This window comes from Botryllus schlosseri, chromosome 15 (assembly GCF_051294905.1).
Source record: "Botryllus schlosseri isolate E-star chromosome 15, Bs_hap1, whole genome shotgun sequence".
Taxonomy (NCBI): Eukaryota; Metazoa; Chordata; class Ascidiacea; order Stolidobranchia; family Styelidae; genus Botryllus; species Botryllus schlosseri.
The window spans coordinates 24,273,405-24,299,152 of NC_137250.1; the positions used below are offsets into that span (position 1 = coordinate 24,273,405).

A 25,748-nucleotide genomic window follows, 5' to 3' on the forward strand; every position below is an offset into this window, starting at 1 on the left:
CAAGTCGATATTACAAAGTTCTGTTGTTACAAACAGGGCTGTGGAGTCGGTAAATTTTACCACCGACTCCGGCTCCGACTCCACACATTTTCAATATACCGACTCCGACTCCTGAGTCTTCGAACGTACCGACTCCGACTCCCGACTCCGACTCCAGCAATATTACCAATTTACTTCGAAAATGATATGCCACATTGTTGGTTGAATGACTATCATACAACCATTAAACATATTCAAACATATGAATAACGGTGGCATGCTAAATTGTTTCATTGTGGAACAGCTCGAATTATCCACTATGCAATTAACATGAAAGAAAGATTTGCTAAATATTCTTCCCTTTTCAAGTTTTTATAACGTGGACTCTCTAATATCCTGAAATGTATGAATCATTCAAATATCGCAGATATCCAAAAATGTATGATAAAATGTAGATAAAAAATCCAAGTGTAGCTCTTGTGTATGAGGTAGCAACTAATAAAAGAGATTTAACTTACTAATTTTGTCATTGCACACTATCCTGATTACAAGCACACACACTCTAACTACTAATAGACATTGGTCATAAATGGAATTTAGTTAAGTAGTCAAAGACCATAGCCTATGTCTAGTCTACACGTACTTAATCAAGTATTGGGACTTGCAGTCTTTCTTAATCATTTGTTCGACCCAAACAGCTAAGCTACACTACAAATATTTTTCATTTTGTCAAGCGGGAAGCATCGTTTGGTCATATTTACATCATTTTTACAATTTTACAAAACCAGCCGATGCGTTTGCTCTGTCACAGTATCATGGTATAATTCCAAGAATTGCATCAATTTCGACTGCATCGCGAAAACGCATTTTGCGTTTTTCTTCCCCTGTGCAACCGAGTTGTAATTAATGTAGTAAGTAATGTCTAATTTTATCTATATCAGGGGTGGGCAACTTTGTCGGCCAAAGGGAAACATGAGATTTACGAACCATTGCGCGGGCAACTGGAATGTTGATAACCTTGTTTTAGTCGTCCGATAGGAGCAAACCGAATTAGGTAACATTGCAAACAATAGTTACGCTCTAAAATTGATAATATATCATGCAACTGTGCAGTGCGCAATCAGGCCCTTGTCGCGCGAAGCGCGAAATTTTTTTGCAATATAATGCCTGAATTATATCAATAAATATGTTGCTAACATACATTGGGGGTCGCATTTGTATACCACTGGGCTCATTTGGCAAGGACAGGATTATTCGATGTTTAGAAATAGCAAAATCGACGGTATCAGTGAACATGCCTCTATCATTTTGTGCAAATGTTTTGTCGACGATCTCGCTGCGAGTGCACAAGCGAAGTCGTATCTCCTTTTGCGAATATAGTTACACTCAATTCTGTGAATAATATGTATTTATAATTTTCAGAAGGGGGCTCAAATAGGCCTACTGAATGCAAGAAATCTAGTGACAATGAATTACTCGAAGTACAGAGAAAAATTTCAAGTCAAATAAATCAGCTATGAAACATTCTACTTTATGGTCATATACGAAGATCTGGGATAAATGTGGCTGGCCCCTGGATACGTCAATGCATCAGAACTGTTGTTTTAGTCATCATCAAATTTCGCGGTCATTTTAATCAAATTTTGGTTGGCCTTGCAATTGTACCTGATATCATAAATAATTTCGAGAATTACCTCACAGGCCACACCTAACCTTCTCGTGTTCCAAATTTGGCCTGCGTGCCATGGGCTTGCCGCACGTGATATGTATGGTTATTAATAACAGTGATTGGTGGTACATAAAAATTATATTGAAAATTCTTTGAAAGCAAATGTTTTCATGATAGAGAAGTTGGAGTCGGAGTCGGAGTCGAAGTCAGGGTCATTCTCACAAACTCCGACTCCGACTCCAGTCAGTATTTTCCCACCGACTCCGACTCCAGCTATTATAGTTTTCACGACTCCGACTCCATTAAGCGAAAATTACCCAGACTCCGACTCCGACTCCTCCGACTCCGACTCCACCGACTCCGACTCCACAGCCCTGGTTACAAACGACTTTTCTGCGTTTAGCAGATACATAACCACTTTCAAGAATATGAAACTGCGATGCCTTAAGGTAGAAAAACTGTCATGCGTCAAAAAAGCCACTCGGTAGTTCTAGGTCAGTGGTTCCCAACCTTTTTCCACCCACGTACCACTTCGAGGTTTTAGGCAGTGCTCGCGTACCACCTACACAATTTACGCACGCCGTAGGCGGTCAAAAATATTTTCAATATTTATGACGTCATACCCACGTATTTGAACTACGTGAGGTGTAATAACTAGGGCGATTTTTTACTTAAAAATCGGAGGATTTTGATGTAAAAAAAACTTGATTTTGAACAAATTTTGACTTCACGTACCCAAATTATGTGTTTTCGCACATAATGTTAAAATTGTACTATTGACATTCATTTCTGGTTAGGACTGTCTGTCCTTACGGAGTAGTTTGACCTGAGAAAGCGTTTTTGACTGAAAAACTGAGAAATTTTGTCATGAAAAAACTTTATTTTACCAATAACTGGCCCAGTGGTTACACCACGTAATATGGTAGAGTTGATTAAAATCTGTTGTAGTACAACGAAACATACTTTCTTACATTCTCGGGTAGAAAGTGTCTGTCCTTACTAAGTAGCTTGCCAAGGATGGAGAAATACCGTGTAACAGCAGTAGTTGTTGGCTGACAACACTGAAGCTGTACGTACACTGCTGGTGACGCAACATGTTGCTCCATTCTGACAATGTTGTCATACATCACAATGTTTCATCATGTGCTTTTTGATAAAATAACCATGCAATGCCCAAGCAGTCTTGCTTCAGTTAAGATATTGCGGTACGTTGAGCATAACACCATGTCAATTGTCAACCTATTTGTTTCGTTCCACAGTATATGATCCGCGATGAGCAGACAATGTGCCGCCTACAACGGTAGGCGTATAAAGTGGGCTACAAGCTGTAAAATATCAAAATCTACGATACAAACGAAATGGAAGGGTGAAAAAAATTTCGACTTTGTAAACAATTTTGACAATATCTTGACTTAACACTCAATTTTGTAAAGAAAAATCGCCCTAGAAATAACAAATTCTATTAAACTAGCCATTATCAGCCCGGGTTGATGAGATGCATGGAATTGTATTTTCACCACTAGTCAAAAAAATTCAAAAAATTCAAAATCAACCCTACCTGAACTAATAACTTCCTTCGGTCGAAAAAAAAAACAGAATCTACTCGCGTACCACCTGGAAGACCTTCGCGTACCACTAGTGGTACGCGTACCACAGGTTGGGAACCACTGTTCTAGGTAATTCTGTGCATAACTTTTGTATGTTTACTAGATGAGTGATGAAAATCATAGGTAAGGTGGCCTACATAAAATAAAGAAAAGTCAAGAAGTTTCAGCCGAACAGCGGAAGATTTGACTGAATGCCAGCTCTTCAAAAATGAAAATGCGTCAAAAAAGTCACTTGATCGTTCTAGTGTTAAAATACCGGTACTAGATTTTTTCATGGAAAAATTTGTCAGTTTTTCAGCCAAAAACGTTTTTTCAGGCCAAACTACTTTGTTAGGACAGCCAGTTCTAACCAGAAATGAAGATGAGTAGTACAATTTTAACATTATGTGCGAAAATACTAAAAAGTCAAAATTTTGAATTTTCAAGTCAAATTTTCCTATATTTAGGTAAAAAAATCGCCCTAGTCATAAGTACTAGTTTTCAGTTTTGAACCGTTAGTAGTTGTAGTTCAAATTAGTAGTTTTGAAAAGTGAGTAGTTCTAGTTGCGCGCTTTGAAAAATCCAGTAGATCGTACTTGTAAGTCTGTTCACAATCTCACCTTCTTTCCAGTAAGTAGTCCGACGCCCCCGCTTTCTAGCGACGACAATTCTGAAGGGTCCGAATAAAATCCTTCCTTCTCAAAAAATAAACTCCTCGTTTTTCCGTTCCATTGTTTGAAAATAAGTTGCCGCGCCAACTCGCGATCGTCCGAGTACCAGAGTTCCTTTGAGAGCGGGGGTCGCATGTAAGGTCGAAGTTCTTCTTCGGTGATGATTAAAATCTGCAAAAATGAAAGCAATTCAAATTTCGTTACAATTTTGAGGTAGCAATAAGACTACAGCCCGATCGCCATCCGATATTTTTAGCGAATACCAATAACCAACACCTTCACCAAATACCCGATATTCAAAAAAATACGGCATATATCTCAAGGGGCATTTCCAAAACTGCAGTGCATTTATCAGAACAGCTTTGCATCCATTGCTAAGATTGGTCAGGAAATAAACTAGAAAGGCCGCATCTGTACACTTGTAAGTAGAGGTGGTCAGTAACAAAGTACTTGCACATATTTAGAGTGCTCAAGTAGGTTTTGCCGACTTGCACTAATTACTCAGGCTCAAACTCTACAACTTTCTAAGCAAAACTAGGCCTAGAATCAACTTGGATATCAATACTTCAACTTGAGCATAAACTAACAACACTACTAATGGTTGGGAGTACAAACAATGATTACCTCTGCCTGTAAGCTATAAGAAATAAAGAGCACTATTCCAAGTGTAGCAGTCGTCACAGATTACAGTTTTCTGACTTCCTACTATCATGCTGTGAGGTCGCCAAAATTGCCGACTTCTCTTTACCTCTCATGGCCGATACCGATACTTTTTTAAACTGTGATGTCAACTAGATATGATCGACGAACCGATCATAATCATGAATCAGTCCGGCTCTACATAAAACAGGATTCACTTTTGCAGTTGGATCTCTTTTCCTGATGGCGCGCATTGCCGAATGAGATGCCGTGCCTCCTCCGATCAAAAGATATTGTGCAGACTCCGGGACAGTTGGTAACAGTGGGCCTTGTCAATACAAAATCATCTTTTGTAACTTCAGAGTGCCTACTGATAAAGAAACTAGTCCTACCAGATTCTTCCGACGGTACTTCAGCGACTTCAGCAGCTTTTGGCTCCATGGCATAATAAACTCCAGCCTGTAATGACAGAGGAAGTCAGGATTTCAATTGAATTCTTTGTTAACAGCTAGGGCTGGGAAAAATCGAGTGCTTGATTCGATTCTGAATCGAGTAGTAAGCTATGAGTCGAGTATTGGGGTATCTGCCATTGTGAAGTCATAACAGTATGGTTGGATACGATAGAGGGGGGATGTAGTCCAGCTGGGGTTGTAATAATGCACAGTAGGGCTGTTCAAAAATAACTTCATATTTTAAATTTTACTGGCTAGTTGATAAAATTGGTCGGCTGTTCAGCAAAAAACTATGCTTAACAAATTGGTATTTGATTATATAGTGAGGACATGGAGATAATAAATATGCTTATATTATTAGAGATGAAAGTCGGTTGTCCCGATTCTTAGAACAGGATTGAAATTTAAATCTGTGAGCAGCGATCTGTTCATAGATTTACTAATCCCACTTCTGGTTTAGTTCCAGGACATACAATGCAGCATCAGCAGATAGTAGCATCATAACCATGTTAGCTTCAAACACGCTTCTACTATGTCTAGATAAAATATAAATACCCGAATTCTACGCATACAGAGAACGAATCTACCAAACACACGCACTGAAATAAATAAAATTGGAGTGGCCAACCTGAAATCACTCCCGTGATCCGAATTATGTCAATCTCGTTTAGGATTTCTGTGATGTTAGTAGTTGAAACATTTCAAACTGCGTGGGACTTGAGATCGGGCTGTCGCGCCAGAACAGGAAGTATTTACCATAGAACAGTGGTTTTCAAACTTTTCAAGACACGCCCCCCCTATGATGGTAAAAGATTTTGCGCCCTCCCCCCCCCCCCCCCCTTATCGTCATTTCACAAAATGCAACCAGGATGCTAGCAAACCTAACGGATAGTTTGATGGCATGGAAGGTTAAGACTTTGTGCCCCCTTCAGATGCTTACATGCCCCCAAGGGGGGTGCGACCCCCAGTTTGAGAACAACTGCCTTAGAATTATCATGGTGAAATATACTAAAAAAAGGTTTGATCAAGTCCCCGCATTAATTCGATTTTTGGTACGCAATTTATCAATATTTTTAATAAGTTTATTTAGACTCTCGTGGACCGCACAGAACGGTGTGGAGGGCCGCATGCGGCCCGATGGCCATAGTTTGCCCACCCCGGGGCTACGCCAACAACTCCACTTCTACGACCTGGCATGGAGTCAAATTTGTTATGCATCGATAATTTTAGACGACTTAAAAATTTATCAAGTACCCACTAGAATTTGATAAACTTTGGTATTTTTATTTAATAAATTAAAAATGTTCTCATTTAATAGCAATGCTTCGACGGGTTGGAACTGAGTCAAATCTGCTGTTACCTAGCAACTTTATACAGAACCCAGTAAAATTTGAATAAGTTATTTTTCAACGGCACAGGCTTCGAATCTATGGGCAAAATTGCCCTTAAAAATGGGACATGGATGATGGGCTATCGATGCAGCTTCACTTGATGTTTGTGGAAGAGTGCAAAGTTGGATATGAGTTGGTCAGAAGCGTCTTTCTCACTCTACTTACAATTCCAAAGAACATCATCCCCGTTCCAATGCAAACAGCAGACCCAACATGCGTGGGAAGGTCAAGTGACCGATGCGTGTGCAACTGCTGTGGTCGTTGGTCTTTTCTAGTGAACCTGTATCCTCTGACCCCTGCAATGATATAGTGCTAGTACCCCAAAAATAATTTGAGAAGGATTTGATACACAGACTAAAATGTGAAATGTTGGTTGTGGTTCGTGATTTACCCATCCATGTAAATTTTGCTACATCTTGCTCCGGCTAGACAATAATACGGCTTCGTATCTACCTGTTGCTGCCATTGTTCCTTACATCAATGACATCAACTATCTCAACTCTTGCAGGAAATATTCCATTATATTCCTACAGGGTTGGTGTGATTGCATGCAAAATAAGGTCAGAAACATGCAAAATAAGGTCAGTCACCATAATGTCAGGGTTGGGGGTTAGCGTGTTTAGGGTAGGGGTGAGGGTCCTTTAGGATTGGGGTTGGGCATTAGGGTTGGAATAGTCCTGGCCCAAAGCCAAATTTCAGATCAATTTTTTATGCAATCAGATACAAAAGATGTTTCCTATAGCAACTTCAAATCGAAATTTTAAAAACTTTTTCATGTCAATATTAAGATTTCATATCCAACTATAGATTTAGATCTTGAATCCGAAGATGTTGCAACACATGTAGTTCCTACATGATCTGTACTTCAAATCCATATTTCAAATCCAACTTTCTTCGATTCAAAATTAATTTTTTTTCCTATAGTAGTCCTACTATCAATTAAAATTTTTCATATCAACATCGAAATTCCTTATCTAGATCCTAAATCTAAAGATGCTTCAATATGGGTACTTGAGCAGTTCTGACGTGCACAATAAGGACATTCACATGCAAAATAAGGCCAATCGCTACATGCAGAATAAGGGCAGTCACATGCAGAATAAGGTCAATCGTTACATGCAGAACAAGGTCCGTGTACTCAGTGACATGCAACATAAGGTCAGTCACATGCAAAATAAGGTCAGTCGCGACATGCAAAATAAGGTCAGTCACATGCAAAATAAGGTCAGTCGCGACATGCAAAATAAGGTCAGTTACATGCAAAATAAGGTCAGTCGCGACATGCAAAATAAGGTCAGTCACATGCAAAATAAGGTCAGTCGCAACATGCAAAATAAGGTCAGTCACATGCAAAATAAGGTCAGTCGCGACATGCAAAATAAGGTCAGTCACATGCAAAATAAGGTCAGTCGCAACATGCAAAATAAGGTCAGTCACATGCAAAATAAGGTCAGTCGTGACATGCAAAATAAGGTCAGTCACATGCAAAATAAGGTCAATTGCCACATGCAGAATAAGAACATGACAGTCACAAACTCAGAATCATGTTAGTGTTATGGAAGGTCCTAAGGTTGGGGTTCGGGTCCCGGGTGGGGTTCCTTAAGGGTTCGTGTAATTTGGGTAGGGTTCCTTCGGGTTTAGGGAGTTTCTTAGGATTGAGGTGCGGTTCATTAGGGTTGGGTGTTAGGGGCATTACACCCACCCAACATACGCCAACCCCAGCCCTAATGACCCTAACCCCTACCCTAAACACGCTAACCCCCAACCCTAACATTATGGTGACCAGGCGACGGACCTTATTTTGCATGTCGGGGCTGACCTTATTTTGCACATGACTTACCTTATTTTGCATGTTGCGTCTGACCTTATTTTGCATGTTTCTGACCTTATTTTGCATGCAATCACACCAACCCTGCTCTTATATTCTACTCGGTTATAATAATCATATTGAAATACACCTGAATATTTAGGCACTTCTTCGATAGTAGGTAGACATCGAAAAGTGTTTACCATGATCACAAATAAATGGTTCCCATGAACACGAATAAAAATTTATAAACGTCAAAATGAATTGTTGTTTTTTTGTGCCTTTGGAGAGACGGATATTGGGGTCTGGTTGGGGGGTATTAGGATTGGGGAAAGAGGGATATTAAGGCTTGGGAGGGGATGTTAGGCTTGGGGGAAATTAGGGTTATGGGAAGGGCGATATTAGGGTTTGGGAAAGAGGGATATTAAGGTTTGAGGAAAGAGGGATTGGAGGTGGGTTAGGGTCAAAGTTGGGGTTAGGTATCCCAAGATTAGGAAGGGGGATATTAGGGTTGCGGGAGGGGGGATATTAGGGTTGTGGGAGGGGGGATATTAGGTTTGGGGTTAGGTGGATATTAGGGTTGCGGGAGGGATATATTAGGTTGGAGTTAGGGGGATATTAGGGTTGGAGGTGGGTTAGGTTCAACGTTGGGGTTAGATTACCCCTAACCGGTGTTTAACCCACCTCCAATCCCCCTTTCACCCAACCCTAATATCCCCCCTCCCGCAACCCTAATATCCCCCCTCCCACAACCCTAATATCCCCCCTCCCGCAACCCTAATATCCCCCCTCCCACAACCCTAATATCCCCCCTCCCACAACCCTAATATCCCCCTAACCCCAACCCTAATATCCCTGCTCCCGCAACCCTAATATCCCCCCCTCCCGCAACCCTAATATCCCCCCTCCCACAAACCTAATACCTCCCTAACCCCAACCTTAATATCCCCCCTCCCGCAACCCTAATATCCCCCCTCCCACAAACCTAATATACCCCTAACCCCAATATCCCCCTCCCGCAACCCTAATATCCCCCTAACCCCAACCCTAATATCCCCCCTCCCACAACCATAATATCCCCCCTCCCGCAACCCTAATATCCCCCCTTCCACAACCCTAATATCCCCCCTCCCACAACTATAATATCCCCCCTCCCCCAACCCTAATATCCCCCCTCCCACCCTAATACTCCAACCCTAATCTCGGGATACCCTAAACCCAACTTTGACCCTAACCCACTCCAAACGCAAAAACAATACATTTTGACGTTTATAAATTTTTGTTCGTGTTCATGGAAAACATTCATTGGTGATCATGGTGAACACTTTTCGATGTCTACCTACTATCGAAGAAGTGCCGATATTTCTAGGTGACACTTGTCAAGGTAATCGTTAGCAACTAGCAGAGAATTGGAAAGAACATTGTTGATCAACAAATTGATAGGGTTTATTTTCATATGAATATATTGAAGCTATTCTAGACCTTATAATAATCTTTCACTCTACGCACGGCACCATTGTTGACTGCAAGACCCGAGATTGATCAATATTCAAGTCGATCTTGGGCAGACGGACAAAAAGTTGTTTAAAACAGCTGATTATATATATATATATATTATTATAGGCCTACATTAAATTGAATGAAATTTCCAATGGTGCGTGTAAATGCATTCACAACTATGTGAGAGACTGGCATATTAGTTGAGGCGGTTGGAATGTTGTAGTCCACATAGGGGTGAAATCTGCAGGTAGAAGACACATGCAACATCCTTTTGGCGCCAGGACACGCCAAGACTGGGCATGATATATAATATAACGTTTCGGAGAACATGCAACAAAGTGGCAATAAAACCTTGACACTTGCGATATATACTGAAGTATAATAGTATAAGTATATACTGCAATATTTCCAGGAAAAGTTGAGATAATTCCCAACATTGACAAAATAGACCCACCCGGACCCGGAAGTTACTATACACGATTACAATGTTAACACTGTTAATCAGCAAGTAAAGAAAAGCAGTTCCAAAACTCGTTTGGTTTTCACAATTCCTATAACATAGTGTTATTCTTGTTTAACATGTGCATTTGACTATTGAACATACCAAATGTTTGAACGTATTCTTTGCTTTTTGACACATTCTTTAGCAGTATTCCAACCCGATTGTGCATCCGACTAAAACAATACATGATTGAAGAGTTCTATAGTTGAATCTATACTATAAATAAGTCAAAACATATTTTTTCAACCAATATATTTAGTCAGTCAATAACGTAACAGATAAGCTTTTCTCTCATGCTCACTCACTCGAACCCAAAGGTTGCGTTTCACAAACAGTATAATCGAGAGTCAAGATAACAATAACCGTAATAGTAAACTGAACTGCAGTCTGCATCTGCAACCGATCTCTCGATCTCTCGAGCATGACTTCTCTGACCTAAAAGGGTGGATTTATAATGGAGATGTCAGCATCAGCATCGGTATCGGTACCAGTTCCAATAATATATATCCACTGAGCTACATAAGGTATGAGATATAAACAGAGGTGGTCAAACTAGTCAAGAAAGCTACTCAAGTAGAAGGATAAGTAGCGATGAAAAAAATATACTCAAGTACGAGTGGAAGTACTTCTTTCATAAGCAACCCAAAACTACTTGTTCAGTCCCTAGAAACTAAATTAACATAACATGGTTGGGTTATATTTTTGATCCGAACAATTCACCCTTAGATTAAGAAAGATTCACCCACAATGTACAATGCGATAAGACACAATGCGATGTCATGAACAGATAGGAGGATGTCGAACGACACGCATCAGTAGCGATCCTTTACTCTAACATCCACCTCGGCCTAGATTGCCCGATGTCACAGTTCTTTTTCGATATTGATCTCTTAGAAGTCGCGGCCCTTTCTACTAGTTCTTTCCATTCATTATGAGTGCTTTCTTTTCGTCGGGTCTTTGACTGGGCTTTTTGTCGCCGTAAGAACGGCAACGGCAAGGGAAGAGGAGCCCAGATAAACCTCCAACGGGAATCGACCCGATCCGTCTGCGTGCTGGGCGCTTATCGTAACCACTACATTATCTCCCCCGCCAAATTATCACCGAAGTGCGGCTGTATGGGTTCTGCTGATACTCTTTAAATCCTTAATCCAATCGAAGTTACATTATGGCATCCTCTGTTGGGGGGGCTGCCTGTAAAACTGCACTCAAGCCACTGCAAAAACTACAGCATAAAGTACTCCGAATCATAGCTAGGGCCACAAAGGGGCCCGGCTGCCCATCCAACAAGTCGCTGCTGAAGAGATTCGGCGTCCTAAACATAGAGGATATGCGGAAACTAGAAATCGCCAAGTTTATGTATTAGTTCCACTGCGGTCGTTGCCCCGAATATTTTAATGACTTCTTTACCTCGGAATCAAAAGCGCATAAGTACAACACACGCGTGTCCACGTCGTCCAAATATCATATGATCGACCGAAAAGATCATCGCTCTATCAAATATGCCGGACCTGATGTGTGGAACAGTATCCCGCCGGCCACCCGACAGTCGGTGAGCATGTCCACATTCAAGTCGAAATACAAGCAATTTCTACTAAATAGCTTGCAGGAACGCATAAATCAGCATGTCCCTCTAGATTCATTAGAACACGCTCGGTGAAAAGCTCACCCTTAACTCATCCGCTCAAGATTGATGCGGAACAATCAAAGGCCATAAATTCTGCAATGGGCAACACTTGTTGGATAATCCCGCCTGTGCGAAAATTTATCGAGCCGACAGATTTCGCATACTCGGAAAGGGTCGCTCACACTTTCATTTGTGTGCCTTGGAGTCGACTCTTGTCAAAATACACCACTAACACCAGCCAAGGATGTGTCAACAAAAAGAGTTCGTGTATCATCTAAAAATAGTACATTGAACGCTCTCGTATTCGACATTTCGTGCTGGTGACGTCATATTTTGTGTTACGATTGTTGATATACGCCAGGGGTTCTCAACCCGCGGCCCGCAGAGGTCCGTTTTGCGGCCCGCGGCCTCTTTCATTACGGACGCAATTACTACTGCCCAGCATTGTTGCAAATTAATTTATCTACTTAGCTCTCTTATCGAACCGTCGCTGTTTCGTTTGAATAACCATTCTTTGACGTGATCTGGTCTCTTGATATGCTCTCGAGTTAATATTGTTATTGTTCTGAATCAGTATTGGTATGGACCGTTAATTTTCACTAGTCTGCGCGCACTCACCAACTCACCACGCGCTCCCTTGGACAACAGTGCGTAACGACTGAAAGAAAGGGCATCACTTCGGCTTTTTTTTTGTGCGCGGCACAGATTTTCTGTATGCGGCGACTTTGTCAGCAGTGTGCGGCCGCGCACGCGCGCAGCTGGAATTTGCTTTCTCATATATAAGTGGAAAACCTATATTTGTCATATTTGTCGAATAACAGTTGTCGTAACGAAGCGTAGAAGCTTGAAACGATACCACTAAAGTTAATCTAGGTTACATATCACCTGATCTTAGAAAAAACGTTACTAGGCGTCAAGCCCAGTAATACATAGTTCTATAGGAACTATTAAAATTGCCGACGACGTTATACAGACGCTTTGGAATATCGCTAAACCCAAGAAATCTGCTAGAGATAGTGTGATTTCACTAATACTTTACCATACTGTGCGAATATTCGCTGTTTCCGGGCCTTAGCCGCAATGCTTCCTCCAAGCTGGGCACGTGCGCAAATGCGCAGTGCTGACATGATCTGTGCGCACAGAAAATCTAAGTTGCGCACAAAAAATCAGGAATGATGACCTTTTTTATAGACTTTAATCACGGTTGTCAATGTCCAAGGGTCTGCGCAGTAAGTTGGTGAGTGTGCGCAGACTCGTCAGAAATTAGAGGGAACACTGCTTAGCAGCAAGGACAACATTACCTGACAAATTTTGAAGCTAAAGTTGTCCGATTCAACCGTGACCAGAAGAGTAGCCAGTCGACATTTTATCGCATGTTCTGAAACACGTTGCCGCGTATAGCCTACTACTTTAGCCTAGCATTGGACGAATTCATCGACTTCACAAACATTGCATAGCTAATTTTCTTGGTGCATTTTAGCAGAGTGTGCATATTTGCAGAAGAAATGCTGGCATGGCAAACGTGGGAAGGTCGCCAGCGAAAAACATCAACTTGACAAAGTTGACTTCTGTAACTATTGGTGGAGGGCACCAGCCATGAAACGAAAGGACATGGGTTACTTTGGTTTGCTCTGAAATGACCCCGAAACGCCAGACTTCTTCTCATTTCACCGAGAGTTCAAAGTGATAATGGCCTCTGTTGTAACAAAAAAGTACCTGTGCTGTGATGCACAAGGCCTAAACGGCGATAAGCGTCACAGTAATACCGTGTGTAATAAAAATAATAAGGTACACACACCGACTTGGAAATGAATGCAATGCACGCTCCATGAAGCGATTTACTTGCGACGCTGGAAGATACATATTCTCACAAAAAACAGCGATTGAAAACTTACGAACACTCTCCAGTGTCCACTGTCCATTAATGATTTGAAATGCATAAAAATGGACTAGACGCCCGTATACGACTAATAAATAGGCTCCAGTAGCCTAAATTTGATGGAAGCTCACAAATGCATGGTAATAATGTTTTGCGGCCCGCAGCATCTTTTGCGGATAAAATGCGGCCCGTTGTACATGCGAAGTTGAGAACCCCTGAATACGCTGTTCTTTTGAATTCTCTAGGCTACTAGTTGCTGGCGATTACCCCTGACGAGTGTCAGCCGAAAATATTCGGGTTCATTTCAATATGAATATGCTATTCAATACTAAATAAATACAGCCCATCCTCAAGATTACCGGACCACGACTGACCTATCGATCTCGCTTCCCATGACATGCCGTCCTATTTCTTGTCGCTTTCTTTTTCTATATACTATCTTCTTTACATTCATTCAGTGTGCACTGTGCATGCCTCCTCTTTACATCGCCTCTAGACCAAGGTGGGTGTCTGATTCCATAGACTACTACAATGATATATATACAATGATTGGAAACTGCCACGCCCCTTAACGCTATAAAATAGGGTTACCATACCTTGAGAGGATTTGTCCTCTTTTTTGACTTTTTTGAAAGTGTCCTCGGAGGACGCCCTTTCGTCCTCTTTTTCGAAAATTTAGGTCAGATGCAGAGCAAATTGCGAGTGTTATGCCGTAAATTAGGACAGAAGTGACGCTCCAGCGGGTATTTCGGAGTGAAAAACGGTGAATTTAGGTCTGGGCGGAAAAAAGACCTGTTTTTTTTATTTTTTTTTTAGTCATCCACCTAGCAATGCGGAAAGAAAAACGGTATTTTGAGCTCTGAGCGGAAAAGATGACCTTTTTTTTTCTTTTTTTTTAGTCAACCGATCACAAAGTGGGAAAAATTCACCGGTTTTGGGGAATTCTTCTCTGGTTTTGCAAGACTCAAATTTCTGAAAAATCATCATTGGTTTATTAGCAATTTTATCAGTTCAATACACCACAAAATGCGTTACAATGAAAAGACAGGAAGATGTCGAAGCGACAAGGAGTAGTCTATGGAATCTGACACCCACCTTGGCCTAGGCGATGTAAAGAGGAGGCATGCACACTAGGGCTCTTCAAAAATGACTTTTTTTCTCAAATCGTACTGGCTACTCGATAAAATTGTTAGGTTACCTAATTTAAGCCTACACACAAAATTTGGTTCAATTCCAGCCAGTAACCGCTATGCTACAGGAGAAGTAAGTTTCTATTTATTATATATAAATAAACAATAAAAAATTTGAAAATTTTCTGTTCACCCCATGAAAGTGTTAGGCTGTCTATAGAAACGATGCTCACCAAATTTGGTTCAATTCCAACCAGTGGAAGCGGAGTTATTGCCGTCGAAAAATTTGGATTTGAATAAAATAGTATTTACGGTGAGCACAACTATAATAAATAAACAAAGAATCGGTCACCGTAAATACTATTTTATTCAAATCCCGATTTTTCGACGGCAATAACTCCGCTTCCACTGGTTGGAATTGAACCAAATTTGGTGAGCATCGTTTCTATAGACAGCCCAACACTTTCATGGGGTGAACAGAAAATTTTCAAATTTTTTATTATTTATTTTTATACAATAAATAGAAACTTTCTTGTCCTGTAGCAAAGCGGTTACTAGCTGGAATTGAACCAAATTTTGTGTGTAGGCTTAAATTAGGTAACCTAACAATTTTATCAAGTAGCCAGTGCGATTTGAGAAAAAAAGTCATTTTTGAAGAGCCCTAAATCACACTGAATGAAAGTAAAGAAGATAGTATAGAAAAAGAATGCGACAAGAAATAGGGCGGCATGTCATGGGAAGCGAGATCGATAGGTCAGTCGTGGTCCGGTAATCTTGAGGATGGACTGTATTTATTTAGTAGTAATTGCTTGTATTTCGACTTGAATGTGGACATGCTCGTCGATTGTCGGATGGCCGGCGGGATACTGTTCCATACATCAGTGTCCTCTTTTTAGATTTCCAAAATATGGTAAGCCTACTATAAGATAGGCTCCCGGCGAAATCAGTCCGTCTCGGGATATGCTTGAGCAGAGATACGGGATTGCGTACGTCGACTGTGGTGGAGTGCTGCAATGGACCGTGCTGGCGTACTAATTCACTGATTTTCCCCAATTGGTTTACTTTTTGTAGGTTTCTTGAGCATAGTGAGGTAGTGCTGCATACTAGGATGTAATATAACTTTTAACAATGCCAGTGACGTGCGGTGAGGTTCATGGCTGGTGCGAGGCACCGACCCCCCCCCCACACACACACACACACACAAGCAAACACACACGCACGTAAAGTAGCCTACCCCGATAAAGAGATTCAAAATGTAAATAACGACAGCAGCGGGTATAGAGAGCATTATCTTTGCACACTGATAGCAGTTGCAATTCCACATTATACAATACATGTAGGACTGGTCGCTATTGTGCTAAATGGACAAGTTTAGACGGATAATAATTACTATCTCTTCAAGTACCGGTATAAATTATTCGAAGCATAAAGCAACGACAATGCAGCCTATGCAAGTAGCTATCACATACTACAATTTAACGGAAAATAAATAACAGCTACATAAGTAAGGGAATGTATTTGCTCCGCATTACATATTGGCCGTCGCTTCGCTGCTATATAATTCCTACAAACCAGTCAAGACTGTTGTATTCCGAAATCGATAGCGCGTTTCACTGTGCTGCGATTGTCCAATTGTTAGCGAATAGTGCATGGGGCAAATTCGTTTGTGCCTCCCCTGGCTATTGTTTCTCTGCGATGGCATTGTTTGTAATAAAGCCGAATGTCACCTTCCTTGGAGATTTTGAGGGGGTTCCGGTGGTCTGACACTGTTAATATTTGGATTTTCGGAATCAGTGTGACGATAGCATTTGATTGATACCAGTTGTTATGAATTCCGAGCTATTTATGATGAATTGCATTGTCGCAGGCGAGGCACGACCCGCCTGTGCCTCACCTGTGCCGCAACTCTCCTTTAGCGCGGTATTTTTGAGTAATAATTATGCTAATTGATGATGTTGTATAAAAAAATGTTCAAATTTAGCTATTTATGAACATCGATGTTTTCACAATTTTCACTTAGGCCCTTTTCATACCGGGGTTCCGGGAATAACATTTCTCGAAAATGTTTACCGGAACCCCTCAATGTGAACATGACACTGGTGTTTCGGGGCGGTATGAGCGCGCTTATTTTCGGAGATTTTTACGGGACCGACTGAGTATGAACACGAATGGCGCAGCTGTGTTCCCGGAACGCTGTCAATCAAACTTTTAGTTACGATAACGCGCTGTTCATTCAGGCTGCTTGTATTTCGAGGTCAGCTACCTGCGGCATTTTGGTCTTCTTGTGTAATGGTTTTGGGAATGCATTATTCTTGGATTTATATTCTGTAAGCTCACAATACTTAGTCACTGACTACTAGTCAGCTTCTTTTTTGTGAGGTTTTGTAAACAGAGCAGCACGGCTAAAAAGGTACAACACCATCTCCAAATGATGCAGTATTGGGTGAGTTGCCTGAAAACTTTAGGACTTCAACACTAATTTGGTAGGTGATCTTAACCCTTACCAAATTTGTTACATCAAAGGCAAGTTTCTAACCACGGATATGCTGTGCGTAGGTTAGTCACCGTGGTATACGCCTACTGAAAAGGGGATTCAGTAACATCTGCCTTGATAGTGGCAGCAGAGAATGATGTCCCTAGCTCTGAATAAATAACCAAAATTGAAATTGTACCAACGGGCTGGTAAACCATCGTACATCATCCAAGCCATAATTTGGTTTTACCCTATGCCTTCATTTTCTTGTTGCAACCAAGTCTTCCTTTGTTAGGCAAGTGTAACTTAATCTTATCTTTTCGCAGGTCTAGATGGAGGATACTGATGAAAAAGGTGGAACTGTGCAAGTGTGCGTATAAAGTTATAGTTTCTCTCATGAATAAAATGAAACAGCACAAACACATCTGGTTAAGCTAGGAACATTGTTTATTGAGAAAGTCACACAGGGCATTTCCGACGTCTGGGCCAGCGATACTTGGATCACCACCAGGTCTTGTCTTCATTGCGTATACCATCCTCTGTATCATTCTGCCCTTAGTGGATTGCAGTTTCTGAGCAAAGCTGAACACCGCGCCTTCAGTCGACCAAAATCTTCAAGTGTGCTTTGCTAAGTTTCTGTTTAAGGGTAGCAGAAAGGAAATTTATATTACATATTTGAAACTAGCTTTAGCTTATGCTCTGTGTTTCAGGGAAAAGGCTTCATGAGCCGGGGCTGAAAGGGATAGGCTGCGTCATCAGTTATGTAGGCTAGTACGCAACCCTCTGGCTCCCAATCATGAAGTCATCCTGAAAAACTTGAATGCAGCAAATGCATGTTTGGTACAAATGTTGCTGTGGTAATTTTTTATCCACCCACAGCGGTCAGACTTGTACAAAGTACTGGAATTCCGAAATGCGCAATTTTAACTAGAACTCAATTTTTTAAACTAGCAACTAGAACAGGGGTGGCCAACCTTTTCAGCCAAATCGCCACATTCGATTGACGAACTATTTTGCGGGCCACTAGCCGCAAACAATTTTTGAAGTGATTAATTAATAATATTGTCACTGGACTATATTGGAAGCCTGGTGTATATCGCTGGGCTCAGTTTGCAAGGACTGGACTATTCGGCACCTGAACATATCGATATCGAAAGCTTCGTCCAACATGCGGCAATCATTTTGAGCCTAGGTTTCAAAGTCGACGGTCTTTCTGAGAGCGCAAACGCAAGGTCGCATATGTTCAACGACACTTTGCCTTGTAACCGAGAATAATGTTAGACTCAATCTGATACATTAGGCGTTCTTTCATTTGCACAAAGGGGTAACAATATTAAAAGCAAGAAATCGAGTGACAACATGTTGCGCTAACCGTGTAGAAAATTTTTACTTTTGATAAATCTATCTCAAAGTATTCTGCTTTATTGTAGTGTACGAAGATCTACCAAAATGTGACTGGCTCATAGATCTACCAATGCGTCGGAACTGATATTTCAGTCATCACATCTCAAGTGTTGCGGCCAGACTAATCAAATTTTTGATTGGCCTTGCAAATACACAATCTGTGCAATGCACTTTTGATAATACTACTAATTTCGAAAATTCACTCGTGGGCCACGGGTTGGCCGGCCCTGAACTAGAACTATCAACTTTTCAAAATCTGCAATTAGAACTAGAACTACTCACTTTCAAATATCCGCACAAGTCGATCACACTCACAAGTCGATCCCACTTCAATAGTTTTGACTAGATTAAAGTCGAGTCATTTTCAATTTACCACCGAGTCAAATCCGAGTCCAACTCATCGAGCAGAGCGCCGAGTTCGATTCATGGTTCTATGACTCGAGTCAAGTCATTATGTTGACTGCTCAGTTTCCAGTTTTGAGTCTATTTTCCATCAATTTGGGTCTTACTTTTGAGACAGAAAGTAGCCTACTTGGCAAGAACAATTGGTCTTTCAGACTTCTTTTTCTGACATAATGATTCAAGACCAAATTTGTCTGACCTTTTTGCAGTGGTATGCTACGCAAAAACTGGCTGACATTCCGCCATGACAAATATAGAAATATTACTATGCACTAGGGCTGGGCAAAATTGAGTACCTGAGTGATTCGATTCTGAATCACTTATTACGCTTCGAGTCAAGTATCATCATGATGAGATGACATCACAACACAATGTACCATGACAAAAATTCAAATGAGTAGGCTACTTTTTATGCCACCATAAAGAATATAACACCTATTGTCCGTCACATTAAAGATACTTTAATGTTTTTTCGACCATACCGTTTTCATTGCACTGCTTGACAGTGTTACATGGGATGGTCATGACTTCGGAAATGTGTTATTTCCAGCAACGTTCGTAGCTTTGCACTATATCTCGTATGTTGCGACACGGCCAATCACGGTTTCAAGGCTTACTCAGTGGTAAAGTTTATCAAAACTTTGGTATAATTATCGTTAGTAAATCAACTTTCAGTATAATTTCAGTAGCCTACTCGAAAAGTAGTATTTTACTACTCGCCTCGAATCAATAATGTTAATACTCGATTCAGATTCGAGTATTCGAATCATTATGGCTAGCCCTACTAGGCACCAGCAATTTTTATTAAAATCAACTTGTGACAGTTGCATTCTTAAAATACATCTGATGTTTACCTGGATCTATAAACGATTGGCCTCATTGGCTAGCCGCCAAAGAGCGACAGCTACTCAGCAAGCAAGAGAAATCGAGTTCGTGTAATTTGCTTGCTGCTTTTCGTTATGGTCTGGAAGCTCGTCGCAGAGTATACCAAATGTTTCTCCCACGAATTTCTCGATTTCCCTGGTTTCTCTGTACAGTGTACACAAGATTAGATTTACCCAAACCATTATACAGCAATCACAAAGATAAACTGACTTTGTCGTACCTCGTAGGCTCGTACGCAGATGTGATCGCCTGATCGGTGGTTCTTTTCATTCCAGGACTCTATCCTCTTTGCTGGCTTTCAGTTTCTGCTCTCAGCTTCGGTTGATAATATACAAGTCAGGAACATACTCGGGCTCTATATTACTGATACAGATATTGAGTATAGAGTCCCATACACTTCGAGAAGGCATATCCGCAACATCCCATAGCTAAAAGTTGGAGCCAACTTCTCCGCATCTCACGTATATGCCTCTCCCACATTGTTTTCCACAAGCATATTACAACTGGAACACCCCACAGACATGGTTTCGTAACTATCAACAGTTACGGAGAATCGCGTTCATACTGGCCATAATTTCCCGCGAATTTACCGAAAACATGACCTGTGTGAACATAAGTTAGCGGTAACTCTAAATAGGTATGAACGCGTCCTTTTCCCGGAACTGTTCCGGTAATTTTTTCTCTATGTGAACATCGCCTGTTTCGGAACTTGTTCCCGAAAGAATTTCGTAAATCCGGTATGAAAAGGGCCTTATTCGCCCTGACGACAGGTGAGGCACTGCCTCACCTGCCTCATTGGACCGCACGTCACTGAACAATGCACATTTATCAAAGTACCGACTAGTTGCGAGGCACAAGTACAACACACGCGCGTCCACGTCGTCCAAATATCATATGATCATAGTGTCCTATATGGTGTCGACACAGGCAAATCTCACGCTTCAGCGAAATTGTATTACGTCACAATTTCCATTTGGCTGCAGGCAATTTGACGGTCATTTTTGACCGGCTTGCCGAGCATTAAATTTGGTAAAACGGATATGAATCGAAAGCTGACTCTCCACTGATTACGAATATTTAAATTTTATTCCGCTCGTGGTCCTGGAACTCCCACAATCAGCCTCGAATTTTTCATTGTTATGGAGATTGGCATTGAGGCCCCGGTACACCATTTCGTGATGTGAGATTCTGCTGAGCGAATGACATCAGTGGCGCTTGGACGGATGCTGTGTTTGTAATTATCTTCTGTACCCTTTCGACTTCTTGTCGTACGGCATCTCGGTATACCGGAATGGTAACTTCTGCAGTCTCAATGCGCTAGCATCACCCGCCGTCGCCGTTCTTACGGCGACAATAAAGCCCAGAAAAAGACCCGAGGAAAGAAAGCACTCACAAGGAATGGAAAGAACTAGAAAGGGCCGCGGCTTCGAAAAGATCAACATCGAAAATAACTGTGACATCGGGCCCTCTAGGCCGAACCGCCGAGGTGGATGTCAGTATTAAAAAAAGACCGCAACTGCGTGTCGTTCGATGTCCTCATATCTGTTCATTACACCGCATTGTGTCTTATCGCATTCTACATTGTGTGTGACTTGTTCAGATGAAAAATCTAACTTAACGATTATTATTAATATTACGCATGCTCTTCCCACAATTAAATAGACGAAGCATCTTGAACCTCCCTAGCATAGCAATTTACAACGTCCGTCTGGAATTACAGTGAAATGTCGGTCTTGGCCGTCTGCGTCTCGAATCAATGACTTGGTTCGAGTCATGCGCAATGACTCGAGTCCAAGTCGAGTCAATACACAGATTGACTCGAGTCGAGTCGAGTCATTTCCATGTTTTGAAAAAATGACTCGAGTCAAGTCGAGTCATCAGAAAATCGTGAGTCGAGTCAGACTCGAGTCGAGCCATGACTCGAGTCATTACAACCCTGATCCCAACATTACCCCCCAAAATATTTCAGCCTTCGGAACACAATAGGGGACCCACCAGAATCCAATGAAAATGGATCATTTTCAGGAAATAGATATGCCAGTACGGATATTATAACGGAATTCCAAAAATCATTTTCACTACCCTGCGGCGTCAAAGGCGTAACTACATTATGCTACAAGTCGAGGGGAGTATCCCAACATTACCCCCAAAAATATTTCAGCCTTCGGAACACAATAGGGGACCCACCAGAATCCGATGAAATGGATCATTTTTCAGGAAATAGACATACCAGTATTGGTATTATAACGGAATTCCAAAAATCATTATTTTCACTACCCTGCGGCGTCAAAGGCGTAACTACATATTGCTACAAGTCGAGAGGAGTATCCCAACATTACCCCCAAAAATATTTCAGCCTTCGGAACACAATAGGGGACCCACCAGAATCCGATGAAATGGATCATTTTTCAGGAAATAGACATACCTGTATTGATATTATAACGGAAGTTAGAAACATCATATTCACTCTCATCTCCTGCGGCCTCACAGACAGAACGGAATTACAAACATAATTTCCACTACCCTGCGGCGTCAAAGGCGTAACTACATATTGCTATAAGTCGAGATAAGTATCCTAACATTACCCCCCTAAATATTTCAGTCTTCGGATTACATCAGGGAACCCAACTGCCTCCATTGATTATGGTACGCGAATTCGTTTACAATTGCTGGTACATGCTGGTAGAAGCTTTCGTCACATGCAAAAGAACTTCGACCTGCGTGAGTTATCGGGTCTGTGACAGATGGTGTTTATGTGTTAGGGGTGTAAAATAAATTTGGATCGACGTGTACATTTTTCTATATCACCTTCCATGTGACGGCAGACGAGGTTGATATAGGTTAGATCGTGGTCCAGTATTCTCGAGCGCTGGCTAGTATTTATTCAGTAGATTTTGCTTGTACTTAGGCATGAATGTGGACGAACACGCTCGTCGACTGACGGATTGCCGTCGAAGTTAAAGTCAAAATTAAGTTTTACATCCGTGATCTGTATTAACTAAATCAAAGATGCTGGTATGCCATAATCACTCGTAGATACATCATTCACAAACACTTGCAAAGTTTTTAGCATCTACGGTTACGTATCATACAGATTCTCTCGCTTCGTCGTGTCCCGATCTCGCTGATGCACGGGCGAACAGTACGTGATTGACTCAGTACGGTCCCTCGACATGTGGTCGCAAATACAGGGATGGACGTCAGGTTGAGGAGACGCCACATAACTGATAGCTTTCGCAAAATGCCGCAAAGTCGCGGGAAGAGAACATAGGTGCTCCATCGGTGACCAAAGTCTCGCAGTTGCCATGCCTACTGAAAATCTTCTTGAATTTCAGAATCGTCTCTGCTGCGTTCACTGTTTTGGAGACTATGCAAATCTCAATGTCCCTGGAGTAGTAGTCAACGGCTAGCAGGTGCATGGAATTCTGGTATTGAAAGAAGTCGGCACCAACACGGGACCAGGGTCTCTCTGGGAAGGATGCTGACAGCATCGGTTCAACCTTTTCTCGCTGATGCTCCGTGCACTTTTCGCAATTTCTGACGGTTTCTTCAATGTCCTTAGAAATTCCAGGCCACCAGCATGACTGTGATGCATTGAGTCGGGATTTTGTCACCCCTTGGTGAGCATCATGAAGGTATCTTAAAACGTCTTGTCTCAGCGTGGGATCACCAAGCGATTCCCTTTGAGCAGGAGTCCTTCATAAGTAGATAAACAGGCTCTATCATTCCAGTATGGCCTTAGTGGGCCATGCAGCGTCTCTTTGCATTTCAGCCACACTGAGGATACATATTGCATCACTGTGCGCAATACGTCATCTTTCTGGAGCTCTGAGCGAATTTCATCCAACCGTTTACAAGACGCAGGAAGGCTGGATGTGACGGCATTGACATAGGCTTCTGTCTCATTATGAAGGCCATCAACGTCCTCGAAAGTTGGCAACGGACAACGAGACAATGCGTCAGCGTTATATAGCAGTTTCCCCGGAACATGAGACATGGTGAAGTTGAACTTCATCAGCCGCATTCGAAATCGTTGCACTCTGAGCGGAAGTTCATCAAGAGTCTTTGTTGACAAAAGTGGAACTAATGGTTGGTGATCAGTCTCCACGCGAAGTTGATGCAAGCCGATCAGGAGTTCCTTCCATCTCTCCATAGACCACGTTATAGCAAGGGCCTCCTTCTCGATTTGAGCGTATCGTCTCTCTGTTTCAGTCAGCGATCTGCTAGCATAAGCGACAGGGCGTAGAGAGTTGTCTACCTGACGTTGCATCAGCACAGCTCCAAGTTCATCACTGCTGGAGTCGGCAGAGATAACAGTTTCCTTATCCGGGCTGTACATAGCAAGAGTCACATCCGAGGACAGCTCTGCCTTAACCTGGTCGAAGGCCAGCTGTTGTTCAGCACCCCAGAGCCACGAAGTGTTTTTCTTCAGTAGATCCCTCAGAGGCTTTGTAAGCTCAGCCAGGTTGGGTGAGAATTTCATGAGTTGATTGGTCATTCCCAGAAACCTTCTCAGTTCTGGGACGTCTGAGGGAGCGGAGAACTTGGCAATCGCCTCAACCTTTTTAGGATCCTTGCCGATGCCATCTTTACCAACAACATGTCCAAGGTATTCCAGTTTAGTCGCTGAAAAGACACATTTGTCTTTATTCAATGTAATTCCCTCATCTCGGAGTCTATCCAGTACAAGTCCGAGGGTGGTATTGTAATCCTGTGGTGAGCTAGCAATTATGATGTCATCCATGTGACATATCACATTGGGGATGCCAGCAAGCACCTGATTCATTTTCCTTTGGTAGACTTCGGGTGCGCTGGCGATACCGTATGGAAGCCTCTTGAATCTGAACCTTCCATCAGGGGTGATGAATGTAGTTAACTTACGACACTCAGGTTCAAGTTCTATTTGATAAAATCCAGTATTTGCATCCAGTTTGGTGTAAACAGTTCCTTCGGCAATCTTCCCCAGGGTGCTCTCAACTGTCGGCATAGGGTAGAGTTCCCTATCAACAGAATCATTTAGTTTCGTTAGATCCACACACAGGCGTATTTCAGAGTTTTTCTTTGGTACGACAACGATCGGTGCGCACCAGTCTGTTGGCTCGTTGACAGGCTCAATTATGTCCGCCTTCTGCAATTTATTTAGCTCAGCAGTCAAACTACCAAGCAAAGGAATGGGAACTCTGCGAGGTACTTTCAGGCTAAACGGTTTAGCATTCGCCTTCAGTTTGATAGAGTACTGTCCTTTCATTTTTCCCACTCCTTGAAAGAGTTCAGGGTAAGCTTTCATGACCTCTTCCTTAGACCGAAGCGAGGGAGTTACTGCACAGTCTACTGCACGGATGCTAACTGTACCCGGCACATCTTGCAGGAGTCCGATTTTGAATGCCCCTGGGATACCCAAGAGTAGTTTAGGCGTATCCCGGATAACGTAGACCTTTTCCACAACGGAGTTATCCTCAAACCCGAGCGTCATAGCGACATAGCCAAGGGTGGAAAGTTCCTTATTCCCTGCAGTCATCAAACGTTTGTCGGAGGGTCTGATGGATCCATATTGACGCTTGTATATGTGCAAGGGCATGACTGATACTTGTGCGCCAGTATCAACGCACCGTGTAAGCAGGTCAAGGGCAACTTTGAGCTTGACAAACCAGCCAATATCTTCCGCTGGTTCCACCGTGCTAATGGTCAGCCCCTGGTGTGGGATTTCAGGCTCCATGTTAACTGTATTGGTATTGGGAGCACTATCCAAATCTAC

At 42.0% G+C, this 25,748-nt stretch overlaps 1 protein-coding gene and 3 long non-coding RNA genes across 6 annotated transcripts in view; 2 read left to right on the plus strand and 2 right to left on the minus strand.

Moving 5' to 3' along the window:
- Positions 1-25,748, plus strand: part of LOC145457856 (uncharacterized) — a 77,286-nt gene that overhangs the window by 10,225 nt on the left and 41,313 nt on the right. The window lies entirely within an intron of this gene.
- LOC145457814 (apoptosis-inducing factor 1, mitochondrial-like) overlaps positions 1-25,748 on the minus strand; it is a 91,720-nt gene that overhangs the window by 6,500 nt on the left and 59,472 nt on the right. The window contains exons 2-6 of the mRNA XM_080336109.1: positions 10,299-10,412; positions 6,553-6,683; positions 4,937-5,003; positions 4,763-4,872; positions 3,855-4,076 (exon numbers count right to left, since the gene is read on the minus strand). Coding sequence (XP_080192235.1) covers positions 3,855-4,076; positions 4,763-4,872; positions 4,937-5,003; positions 6,553-6,683; positions 10,299-10,383 — 615 coding nt within the window. The 5' untranslated portion in view covers positions 10,384-10,412. The remainder of the gene's footprint in view (positions 1-3,854; positions 4,077-4,762; positions 4,873-4,936; positions 5,004-6,552; positions 6,684-10,298; positions 10,413-25,748) is intronic.
- On the plus strand, positions 16,966-17,722 carry LOC145457516 (uncharacterized). 3 transcript variants are annotated; one of them, XR_013920907.1, is made up of 3 exons: positions 16,966-17,156; positions 17,222-17,272; positions 17,629-17,722. It is a non-coding gene; the product is annotated as an uncharacterized LOC145457516 (long non-coding RNA). The 3 variants fall into 3 exon arrangements; XR_013920909.1 differs by having other exon boundaries at positions 17,003-17,156; positions 17,222-17,312; positions 17,629-17,676; XR_013920908.1 differs by having other exon boundaries at positions 16,966-17,312; positions 17,629-17,694.
- On the minus strand, positions 17,791-20,663 carry LOC145457517 (uncharacterized). The gene is made up of 3 exons (XR_013920910.1): positions 20,214-20,663; positions 19,963-20,137; positions 17,791-17,938 (listed from the first exon to the last, which is right to left on the minus strand). It is a non-coding gene; the product is annotated as an uncharacterized LOC145457517 (long non-coding RNA).